The 11,994-nt window shown below is 33.5% G+C and overlaps 1 protein-coding gene across 3 annotated transcripts; it reads right to left on the reverse strand.

Moving 5' to 3' along the window:
- Positions 1–2,530: 2,530 nt before the first annotated feature.
- On the reverse strand, positions 2,531–10,114 carry LOC133311846 (protein HESO1-like). Of its 3 annotated transcripts, XM_061512965.1 has the most exons (9): positions 9,850–10,114; positions 8,173–8,453; positions 6,911–7,075; positions 5,848–6,026; positions 5,675–5,770; positions 5,180–5,249; positions 4,175–4,305; positions 3,727–3,837; positions 2,531–3,196 (listed from the first exon to the last, which is right to left on the reverse strand). In XM_061512965.1, exons 2-9 carry the CDS (start codon positions 8,309–8,311, stop codon positions 2,822–2,824), a joined length of 1,266 nt encoding a protein of 421 aa, XP_061368949.1. In that variant the 5' UTR covers positions 8,312–8,453; positions 9,850–10,114; the 3' UTR covers positions 2,531–2,821. The 3 variants fall into 3 exon arrangements, with proteins under 3 accessions (XP_061368949.1, XP_061368950.1, XP_061368951.1); XM_061512966.1 differs by lacking the exons at positions 8,173–8,453; positions 9,850–10,114 and adding an exon at positions 7,538–7,608; XM_061512967.1 differs by lacking the exons at positions 8,173–8,453; positions 9,850–10,114 and adding an exon at positions 7,511–7,525.
- Between the last annotated feature and the right edge of the window lie 1,880 nt (positions 10,115–11,994).

Raw genomic sequence — 11,994 nt, forward strand, 5'->3', positions numbered from 1 at the left:
TATTATTCAAATTTATATTAGAAGATTTTAATAATCATCCTGTAATTATTGATATTTATTAAAAAGTAACACAGGTTCTTAAACAGAACGAAGGGGAAAGGTATTTGGTTTCAGTTGCTCTTACATTTAATCAATTTTCACACAAGTACCATAAATAAACCAAACATGTGGGGCTCACCTACATACTTAATCAAAGGTGGACACGTAGCATTTGATACCATTTTTTTGGTGTCACCATCTCTTAGCTAGACGAGATTTGCTTGGATTTGATGCTTGATTGCTTGCGCTCAACCTTTTTTGTTGGGCCATGTACTAGTTATATGTAAGAATCTGTTTTCTTATTTTTCTCTTATTTTATGGAAAACATTGACTTTGACCTTAAACTAATATTATTATAATTAGTGTTCGTTAAACACGATTAGATCACCTAATTTGGAAATTAGGTTAAGTGTTATGAAGCTTTCTTGATATGGTTATGGGACATAGTGATGCTCAGCAATAAACTTTTATGGTGGCTATGAGGCTTCAAATACTAATGTACCAAATGATGGCAGTTCAGTTGGCATAAGTGAATTGATCAGGTGGAGATGAGAGCATGTGTCCGTACTGTCTTTAAGAGAGGTTTAAAGTCTTAATCTCGGAACCTGTCCCGAATTGGACTAGTCGAAGAGCAATAAACCGATTAAAATACCTCCAAAAGAATAAGATATGTAATGTATGAGGGATAAAACTGTCTGGAGATATTTTTAAAGCTATAACTGTGTTAGTGAATTCTTTCCAATCATGTAGAGAAAAAATACAAAATCATATATTCTACGGCGGTCATGTTACATTAATCTATATTATTTTATTGAAAAATTTCAGTAAGTGATACACTCCAACTAACATGGACCCATTATGCAATGGGTAATCCATCCATAATGTTACAGGCAAATTATTTTTTTTCCTACAGAAACAACTTTTTATGGGTCCCATGCTTTGTTTCTTCTCTCTCTTCATATCGTTTTCTCTCTCTTAAAACATTGTGTGTGCACGACAACATTGTTTTTTTATGTAACAACACAAAAGCATTCCCCTTATGCAATATATGAACCCCTATTCACCACATAACATTATAGGGTTAATGTTTCGTTGTAGGAGATAAACTACGTATACATAAAAATATATGGGGTTCAGTAGACTCATATGAAGAGAAGATTAAAAAAAAAGAAAACATCAATCCCACGTGTTTTTATATAAATATATATAGAAAATAAAATTATCTCATATAAAAAAATACTAATTCCAACATTACATGCCCTTTACAACTTCAGCTAATGCTTTCTTATCCAAAAATCTATATTATGATATGTTTTTTCTTTTATTTTGTTTTTTGTTGTTTTTGTTTTTGTTTTTCTTTTAAAGTGGCCTTGGAAACCTATCTATGCTGGACCAATATATTGGACCCACACCTAACTTAATTCCCTGGGTCCTAACTCCTATCTTTGATCCTCTCACGTATGATATGGTTATATCAAAAAATATCTTCTACAGTGTGCCCTCAATTATATAATTCTTTCTACAATTCTACTATAATTATAGTGTGTACACTTTCATATATACGTATTCTCTGACTTAAGCATTGGATCTGTATTGTTCACTCATTCAAACAAAACAATATCTTTTATTAAGCACTTTCTCTATAAGAATTATAATTCAAGATTCAAGACCTTGTCTATCGGTCTAAATAAATTAGAGAAGGAAGAATCACTGGATAAGTCTTTATTCCCCAAATCATGGTCTTAACAATTCACCCACTAATGTAAAAAAATTCCGTGGCTTATAGTCTTAGGTTGACAGTGAATGTTCCACTTCTGAGATTTCCTGATTATAATATCCATAACGAATAATGTCATAAGCAATACGCGTGAAGGTGTGGGGAATAACAGTTGAAACTTGAAAAACAATCCGTCTAAATTTTGATAATTAATAAGCAAAAAGCATTTGCAACCCATATTTAGTTATAAGTATAGATCATCAGATTCTGGTAGGATACTATTTATATAGTAATCTATTAATACTAATAGAATAGAAATAGAGAGTATTTAGTAACGAGGGGTTAAGAATTTAAGAGGTTTTCCTTGACTTTGACTTTGACTTTGTCCGTGTAAACAAACAATTCGAAATGACTCGACAGGGGCTTGCGTCTGATTAGCTAGTTGATGAGGCAATAGCTTACCAAGACGATGATCAGTAACTGGTGGACTTATATTCCACTTTAATGTGCCTCAAAATCCGAAAGAATTCAGGGGGGTCATTTCTTTTTTGATCTAGAACAAATATCTTCAAGAGATGATACATGTCAAATACAAAATAGAGGCAACTTTTATCACACCAGATCCCTTGCTCTGATTAATCACTTCACTGCCAAATCCCATTTGTATATTTGAATCTCTCACTTGTTTTTTTGGTCTAGTGCTACACGTAACACATGTTGGTTACCGATACTACTCTGAGTATTAAACAAAAGCAAATCAACTTAGCTGGTTCATAAGCAAACTCTTGTATGTTCCAAAATGGTACCATAAGTACAAAAGAGTCTAATCCAAACATTGCATGTCAAGTATAATGCCTCACCCAAATGTCAAGTAATAATCCATGGTTAATCACTTTTTGATGCCCAACAGCAAAGAATAACATGCTAATTATAACACAAGATCTAATTACCTGTATTAACAAGTAAGCTAAAAGGCAACTGTTAAAAACCTGTTTGACTAGCTAAACCCGGGATGCTTTCAAAATGTAATAGAGGTTCCCTTGTGTATTTTGGCTAGCAATTCATCTATTGGATCCTAGGCCTCCATATCTGCTGGCTTTGATGCACCTGCTTAGGTCCTCTTGAAGAAGTTAAACTGCTGGAGCTTGTTCCTTGTCTGTCATTTTGAAAATGACGCTGTGACTGAGGGCGTTGGTGCACGGCTCTCTGCAGCTGTGGCTGACTTGGGTGAAAGTAACCACCACTGTAATTAGGGATAGCAGGTTGTGTAATCAATCGTGACACATGTGGCGGTGCTAAGTAGGTCAGGAGTGAACTTTGATTCTGATTTTTCGAGGTAAGTATGCTGTACGTCCTTATAAAAGCATTGGTTATCTTTTCCAGTTGTCCTATGTTGACAGACCTTGCAGAATTTCCTGGCTGCTCAAAAGGATCCTCAACCTAACCAACCAAAAGTCAGATACAAATATCAATAGTAGAGCAAGAGAAGATATCCACATATGATAGAATAAAGCATTTGCCATTTGAGCATTGCCTCAGATAGGAAAGTCCAAAAGGAATCAAGCATTTTTGTGGCAGTAATTAAACAAATCCTATCCCCAAAACAAAATCATAATGTCACACAAATAAATAAATAAAGAGTAAATACTCTTTTTGGTCCTCAGCAGATTTCACGATGCCCGCTTTAGTCTCTAGGAAATAAAAAGGCCCATTGTGGTCCCTAAAAAATTCAAAATGGACCTATTTAGTTGAAATCGTGGTCCCTCACAAATTCAAAACAGACCCATATTAGTCCTCAAAAGAACTAAAATGGGTCCATTTTGAATTTTTTAGGGACAACGATAAGCCTTTTTATTTGCTAGGGACTAAAACGGGCATCGTGAAATTTGCTAAGGACCAAAAAGGGTATTTACTCATAAATAAATAAATAAATAAAGAGGAAGGTATTACTCAAGTGAGCAGAGAATTACGAATATTGAGTAAGTCTTGGGCAACCATCTCATGTTGTTCTTTATCTGTTCCCATTGTCCAGTATATGGGCAAATACCCAGCTCTGACCCCCATGAATCCATCTGAGCAAACTACAGGAACATACAACATGCTTTAATCATTATTGCAAGTAAATAATGCCTATAGGGACATACTATAGATTGAAGGATTCACTACCAAAGAAAGCCTAAACAACAAATCCATATAAAATGTTTGCTTTTCATTAAAAATACACCATATCCATGACTACAACATTCTCAATGCTATTACCAAAATTAGAGAGAGAAAAAAAGACATAATCTTCAAATTATCAGACATGAACTGTAACATCAAGTGCACAAATATTCCAGATGCAAAACAGAGACGGCATACAAATGTCTTTTACTAGTACCAATTGAAAGTATAAAATCAAGAAAAAGGATGATTTACCTTTCTTATGAATTCAACAAAAAGTTCAGGCAAAGATTTTCTGTTAATTGGCCTGGACTTGTCAGATATGAACTGATTTATGTTAGCATGACATGTTTCTTCAATAAGATTCTCTGCATCAGCTCTGACACCTGCATAAATTACATCAAGATAACAGTTAGATAACTCTTGTATAGGTAACTTGACAATTCTAAAGGTGGAATCAGCCTTTTTAATATATACAAGTAAATTGACAATTCTAATTCATATGCTATTTTAAGAGGCATACCAAGCATTTCGAACATTCCAATCACATAAATTCAAACAAAAAATGGCAAAAGGTTGCTGACTGGCAATCATGTTGAACAAGTTTTTTGTACTTTGCCCCCAAGCTGTGTTCAGACCACAGTAGAATCTTCTTGAGGGAGAGAAAAGGGAAAAGGATAAAAGGATAGTCAAAAGGAGTTCATCTAAGGAGAACAAAGGATTTCCTCGGGTTATGCTCATCCATGCACAGCCGCCAGCAACAGACACTCTCCCCTCTTCTTGGAAGCCCTAAAAAATAATATAGGAGAGACAGAAACAAAAGGAAGGAAAAGACAACACCATACATGAGCCTGTGGCCCACCAATCTGTCATCAGAGCTGATTGTTTGTCAACCCCAAACCTACAACCCACTATCCTTTTAGCAAATATTAGCCTGAGACCCCTTAAACCAACATCAATCCGATTGGACTATAATGGTCATGACATTCATAACTGAGGTTTAATTCTTCGAAGTCATTTTAAAAGGAAAACTATGCAAAGCATAGATAGCAGAAGTATGTTGAACTCTTGGCATCGCAATAAGTTGTATGCATTTATGGAATTCAACATTGAAGCATGCACACACCCTAAACATCCAAAAGAATTAGTAAATAATTCAACTTTCTACAAACAGGTTCAGCTTCTATAAAATTTGCCTCAAAATCTCACATTCTAGAAGAATAATGACGCTTAATGCTTGAAATAAAAAATGAAATGTACCTCTAAGATCATCAATCATATTGCCAGGGTATATATCTCTAAGTGGTGGTAAAATTGCAGGAACACATGTCTGAAAATGAAAGAAAATGGTGCAAACATCAGAAGACAAAGATCCATCTATTAATATTCAGAGACAACACAACTAACACTTAAAACATATGATCGTGGAGGTGCAAACTACTTTAGCTAGTAACAAATCTTCAGACTGAACTGAGCACCTAGTACTTTTTTCAAGACTAGGAGACTGAAGGCTATCAAATGGTTGAAGTTATAGTTCATGTAGGAAGATGTAAAAGAAAGTATATAAAAAATGCATAAGACTTTCCAGCAAAAATCCAATCCAAAAATAAAATACAGATGGCATATGAGCAGAATCAACAAACAGTTTGCTGCAGCATATCCCCCCCCCCCCCCGACAAAAAAAAAAAGAGCCCCAAAAAAGAGGAAGAAAAAATATTAACACCACATAAAAGAAATATGAAAAAGGAAAAGTACCTGAAAGTGAAAGATTACAAGTAAACTGAGGGAATAGGAGTTGAAAGTTCCAGCTTTAGAGTTATTAATTTTATGTGCTTTGGCCCATTCCTTGACCTACACAAACTAGAAAGAATGAATCAAACAGAAGCAATTCCTAGCACAGAAACCCGACTTCAGCCACAAGAAATTACCACTAAAACCATATCGTGAAAACGACCATCTATATTGTTGATCCAAAGCAAAATCTTGGATTTCATTTGGCCCTGCAGGTTATTAATTGAAATGTCACAAGATATACCCTGTCGGTTGCTTTTCAATTTTAAAATGGGAACTCGTGCATTGGAGATGAACTGCAAGTTGCTCCATCCACCTGAATATTAGTGTTATTACAAAATGTATTAGACAGACTAAATAACCTTGAAAATTCCATATTTTCCTTTTTGCTAATTATGGTTATAAAACTTAAAAAGTATAAAGAAAGATATGATATGCTTAATGAGCACTACTAATGGAACTCGAAAAAACCACTGAAAATCAGTACTGAGATTGACGTGGAGTGAAATTATTATCGGACTGAGTGGTCCCATAAGTCATTACACGGTTTTATTATGTATGAAATTATCATGTTATCTAGAATGACTCATTCTTAAATTTAAGGATATTATAAAGCAACTCTAGGATCATATAAGATAGTTCATCCCTGTTTTTTCTCCAGTTCCTGATGTGTAATTTCCCTTGTCTTTGAAAGCAAGCCAATAGAAAAGACATATCTGTGACATCAAACTGGTCATAATATTGAAGAGAATTCATCTCCCGTGTAACAACATTATCCTACCCAATTTCAATTATATTTATAAAATTACATGCAAATAGCAATTTCATGGTGACAGATAAAACCAAATTTGTACCCTGTACAAGTCACTAATAAGTGCTCTCTAAAATAACTAAATAATATATCTGTTTGTGGTAAATCTAGGAGAGTATACATACTAATAATCATGTAATGAATATACAGCAGAGGTTTGCATCCCTTACTATAATTTCTTGCATGGCTATTTGTTCAGCTTGGTTTTTTCATTTCAAAGAAAAAATTCAACTAATTCTTGCATGGCTATCCTACTGCTTGAGCTATGTGAAGATGAAGAGAAAGAAATTGTCAAACTGGAAGAGAAATGGATCTTCTAGATGGTTAACAAATACCAAGTTCTTGTTCCAACTTCCAAGTAACAGAAGCTTCAAGTATGAGAAATTTACCATTAATTTTCAAAGCTCTTAAAAGATCCCCCAATAACGTTTGTTTTCGTTTTTTCCCAGCAGATGAAATATGTGAACCATTTGGTAATTCAACTGAAATATCCAAGTCACTCCATCGTGTGAAGAGATCAGATACAAATGATCCATATGGCTCAACAGTTGCTCCTGTTCCAAAAATTGAGTAAACTGTAAAAGTACAACTTCAAATACTTAAATTTCAAAATTACAGGAAATTAACAATTGTTCAATTCTACAAGATACAGCAACCCGAGCCATCTTATAAGATGACTTCATACAGAAAGAAAAACTTCATGGTAAATCACTTCCACATCCGCGGTACTCGAGGTAGACAATAAAAATTAAATGTTTGAAAAGTTGTTTCATTTAAAAGATAATAAAATTCTTCTCAAGCTAATTTGAAGCTTGCACCACAATTTGGCATCTTTTAATGTTCCTGTCTTTGAATAAGGAGAAAAGAACAATTTAGTACAACCATGCGAATATAATGATGATGGAATCTTAAGATAGCTTGAGACAAGATTAAACACTGAAGTACTATAAAATTAAAGTAAAAACAACAACAAATACTGATGCTCCTACGTTTGAAGGGCAAGGCAAATCTTCAACCTGTAAAATTTCCTAGAACTAGAAGAACTTTGATTATTTGTAACATTAAAATGAAAAAATATATAGGATGAATGACTCAATCAATTTGAATGTCAAAAATCTTTCCCCATAAGAAGACATAGCATCCAATCTTTTGGAATGCTAGTCAGGGGTAGAGCTGGAATTAAATTATTGGAGGGTATAAGTATAATTGATTAAGGGCATATAAGGAAAAATCAAACTAGAGGATGGGTCCAATTATATACACCAAAAAGCTCCTATTGCTGGTACACAGCAGGGAGATATAGTAAATTAATTTAATGAATCTAGGATATTCAATTGTAAGTATGAGAAGAACTAATGTTAACCAAAACATTTAGATGAATATAATTAGCCCCTGCATGCATCTTCGTTCACCATATACAGAAATCCTGCCTTTAGGTTAGATGATAAAACTGTTTCCTTCCTTCAAAGCTTTCATGGTTCAAGCCAGGAAATAAATTTATATATAGAAATTGTAATATAATAAAGCAGAATACTTCAATCGCTATGGACTATCCGTAAATTTATTAACATTTTTTCCATATTTATCTTTAGGGGGGGGGGGGGGGGGGTTGGGTGGGGAAGAGCATAAACAAAACTATTAGAAAGTTCACCTCTCAAGTTTTCCACAGATTCGACAATGCTTCGCAAATCATTGATAATTGCATAACGAATCGCCCGATCTTCTTGTAAGGGTGTGACCACCTGAATTATATCATTTAAAACGATATCCAACATACGGTGCGTACTCATTATGGTCTCTCAATAACTCTAAATAGCAGTTAACGAATCAGAGAAGCAACTGCAATAATGGTTTGCGGATCACAATCTACGAGAATAGGAATCTTGAAAGACAAACCAAATCCTTTGAAAACCTTGGAGTAGCGTCCCTGACCTGATATAATTGTTCAAAAAGTTAAAGACTGCATAATGTGGATTTAATCCATTCAGCATATAGTTAAATATAGACATGAATCATGACATGATTACTCATAAAGGATGGCATTTAACTTATAGAGGCTGATGATTAGAATTAGATGGATGAGAATACTAAATCATTTTCTTAATTGATAATTCATAAATTTCTTTCAAAATCAAATCTTTTCTGTTTCCCATCATGATACTAACACCAGTAGATATCCAGACATAAGAAGTTTAAGAGACAAACAATTCATAGGCTGTTTACTTGTTTTATTCTTGTTTAGTGGTCTAACTCAAGCATCAGACACAATCACAAGTAGCTATCCATTAAAATACTTGATCTACAATGCTTTCCAAAATTGACAGACAATTGAATCACAATTCAAATTGTGAATCATATCAAATTAGAGACCGCGGAAAATGGCTTGAAATATATCATATAAATGATGTGTAATGCTCAATAAAATAATTTCAAACTAAGAACTAGGAATGACAAAACAACTCAACCATAAGTCTCAAAAAATAAAATCATAAGTCATAACTCATAATTGAGTCGCATAAAGTGACTGCATGAAGTTTATGTTTCAGAAGAACAAAAACAAAGCATTGATATTATAGAGGTGCATCTAGAGAGAGTGAATGACTATGTGAAGCATTTGTTTTAGAAGAATGAAAACAGAGCAATGTAATAACCAAATAGGATGGACTGTGAGTGAGTGATTGTGTGAAGCCCCAATTACAGAGAATGAAAATAGGGAAATGAAATAATCAAATAGGGTACATGCTTTAGTTCCTTTGATTTAACAACTTAAACGTATTTGACTTTTTAATTTCTTTTGTGAGAATTGATGAAAGAAAAGCAATAAAGAATAGGAATTAACAAATTGTTAAATCATGCTATTCGTATTAACAATGTAGAATGGCACGGATTCATGCATGTATCGCACGATTTAAAGCTATCTCCGATTCATCCGAATCACAGGTCGTGTAATTCTAACTACTGTGAAGCTAATCATGTCTGACTTATCCAATCCAACACAAAGTTAAAGAAGCTAGGAACCTAAGAGGCTATCAACACTTTTGATGTGTGTCTGTGCATTCCCTACTTTCTCAGATGAATAAACATTAATCCCCATGCCATTGAAAGCAACATCTAACTCCAATTCATACCAAGCAGAAAAGCATGAGCATAAATTATAGAATTTCACAAAATTCATTCACATCTTTCTGTTCTCCAATTCAACCACCCAAACCCATGACTTAACGAACACCCAATTATCAATAATAATAATAAAATAAAAAAAAGACACAGCAAGGAATGTAGAAAGAGACAAGGCTGAAAAAACCGCACAATCAAGAAGAACCATTACCTCCTTAAGATTTGAGGCTGTTTTGCAGGGGAAATTGAAGGTTGTGGAGTTGGTAAAGGGGACAAAAAAAGCATAAGGGTAAATTGCTGAAACTCACGTTGGCATTGTTATATGTGATAAAGGAGGCAACTTTACTCGGGAAATAGAAGTGGGTATACTATACGAGTATACCTTAGGAAGAGGGGTTTTCTACTTTTTTTCATATGAGACCCTTTTGAGGTTGACAGCTACATAATCATTAATCATCAATTGGATACGGACGCGGGAAACAAGATAACGGGTCAATCCTTGTCCTTGCTTCGAAATGGGTGGCACTGGCTGTGTAGTAAAGTAGAGTGTGATTTTCATGAGCGCATTCAACAACAAACGGAAAAAGTAGTAGAATTGCAATATCAAGAATGGGTTTTAATTAGTATCATTTAACATAAGATAGTTATCTTATATTATAGACAGAAAATAGGTGAGTCTCACCATTGCAAGAACAAATAAATAAATAAAAAATGTGAAGTACGAAAATCAAAATGTGAGAAATGATATCTCATGTGAAAGACAATTAATATTTTCCATAAAAAAAATTTGTCATATGGTTTGTCGGCATTTGGGTCAAATACTTTATTTCTTTTTTATCTTTTCACTTTCAATGATTCCATATGAGGCTAGTGGCGTGGCCCAGGCCTATTATACGTGATAATATGGGTTGAATTCAATGAGTTAATTATTAATTTGTAATCCTTAAAATGGGACGAATTGGGTTATACATTTTAATCCATCAATCCGTTCCACTTAGTTGTGAGTCAAAAAAGATTGATGGTGGGTCGGGATGAGTTGCCCCGCGGGTTAATTATTTTTTTTTTCTAACTATTAGGTAATATTTTATTTGTCACTAAGCTTTTGTGATATAATTTTTTTTTATTTTAGTACTCTCCTAGAAAAAATAAATAAGAAAAACTTTATTTAGAACAAAGGTTATCCATATATGGAGCCAAAAAAAGGTTCCTAAAAAATATCTGACCGAATATTAACTTATATTTAGGCTTGAGATTGAAAAAAAATTAAGACGAGTGTGAAATAAAAAAAAAATTATAAAATTAATAAAATATAATTTATTATTATTTTTAATTATTTTTTGTTTTTTAAACGGGTTAACACGCCAACCCACCTCAAAACGGAGTGGGTTGATATTTTTAACCCCCCATCAAATGGCGGGTTAACTCGCCCTGCCCCGTTTTTGGCGGGTTGAGGGCGGGTCGGCCCGTTTTGTCACCTCTACTAGGCCCTAGCTATTTTATTTTTTTTTTACTTATTATGAATAGATTATTGTGGAAGATGGATTATTATGAATAGGTGGAGTCTTGTCCTTATCTAAAAATTAAAATATATTGAAGATGGATTATTATGAGCTTTTAATAATTGAAAACGTATATGTGACAATCTACAATTCATGGCCCTTTAGAGGTTATATTTTAACAGCTCATGGTATACTGCGCAATAATTTTTGCTACAAAGACCATTAGCGAAATAAAGGAAAGTAAAACTGCTCAACCATTAAATTAAACTATAATAATCATTTAAGGTCCATTCTTGTTTCAAGCTTTTCTTCTTTTTAACAATATGTCTTCTTCACTCGTTCGCTGCCAACGCCACCCACGTTTACTATTGTGGCTACTCTCCTTAATTCCTTTCAAAGTTATGTGACATTATTTAGTAAATAATTTAGATAAGTATGTTAGAATTCATGGTAAATTTTTTTCTAATAGATTTGTGTGATTATGATAAATATTTGATAATTCGATATCTCAAATTTTTTTGCCCCAACTAAAAGTAAATCCTGGCTCCGGCACTGTACGAGGCACATATATTTTTACGGTATATAAGAAATAAATTTATCTTTTACAGATACATAAAAGTATGAGGGCTTCATGAAAGGAGAAGAGAAAAAAAAAAATTAAATCTCATATTTTTATGTGTGTATAGGAAATAAATTTATTTTTTATAAGATTAGAACAATAAAACAATAAATCCTTTATTTATTTATTATAATAAATTTTGGATGTTTAGATATTCTGAATTGTTATGGACCCGTATAAGGGGCTCATTCAATGGCAGGCCCAATAATGGGCAATCCAATATCTGAATCAATTATAA

Source organism: Gastrolobium bilobum, unplaced genomic scaffold (assembly GCF_033153095.1).
Source record: "Gastrolobium bilobum isolate Gb01-03AN ecotype WA unplaced genomic scaffold, APGP_CSIRO_Gbil_v1 utg739, whole genome shotgun sequence".
In the NCBI taxonomy this organism is placed as follows: domain Eukaryota; kingdom Viridiplantae; phylum Streptophyta; class Magnoliopsida; order Fabales; family Fabaceae; genus Gastrolobium; species Gastrolobium bilobum.

Bases quoted from the DNA above. Each gene is read 5' to 3' on its own strand.
- LOC133311846 (XM_061512965.1), bottom strand. From the start codon at position 8,311: ATGAGTACGCACCGTATGTTGGATATCGTTTTAAATGATATAATTCAG. The intron at 7,076-8,172 runs GTGAACTTTCTA...TTTTTGGAACAG, and splicing joins ATCTGTGGAAAACTTGAGAG to GAGCAACTGTTGAGCCATAT. The intron at 5,771-5,847 runs GTAATTTCTTGT...TAGTTTGTGTAG, and splicing joins TTCACGATATGGTTTTAGTG to GTCAAGGAATGGGCCAAAGC.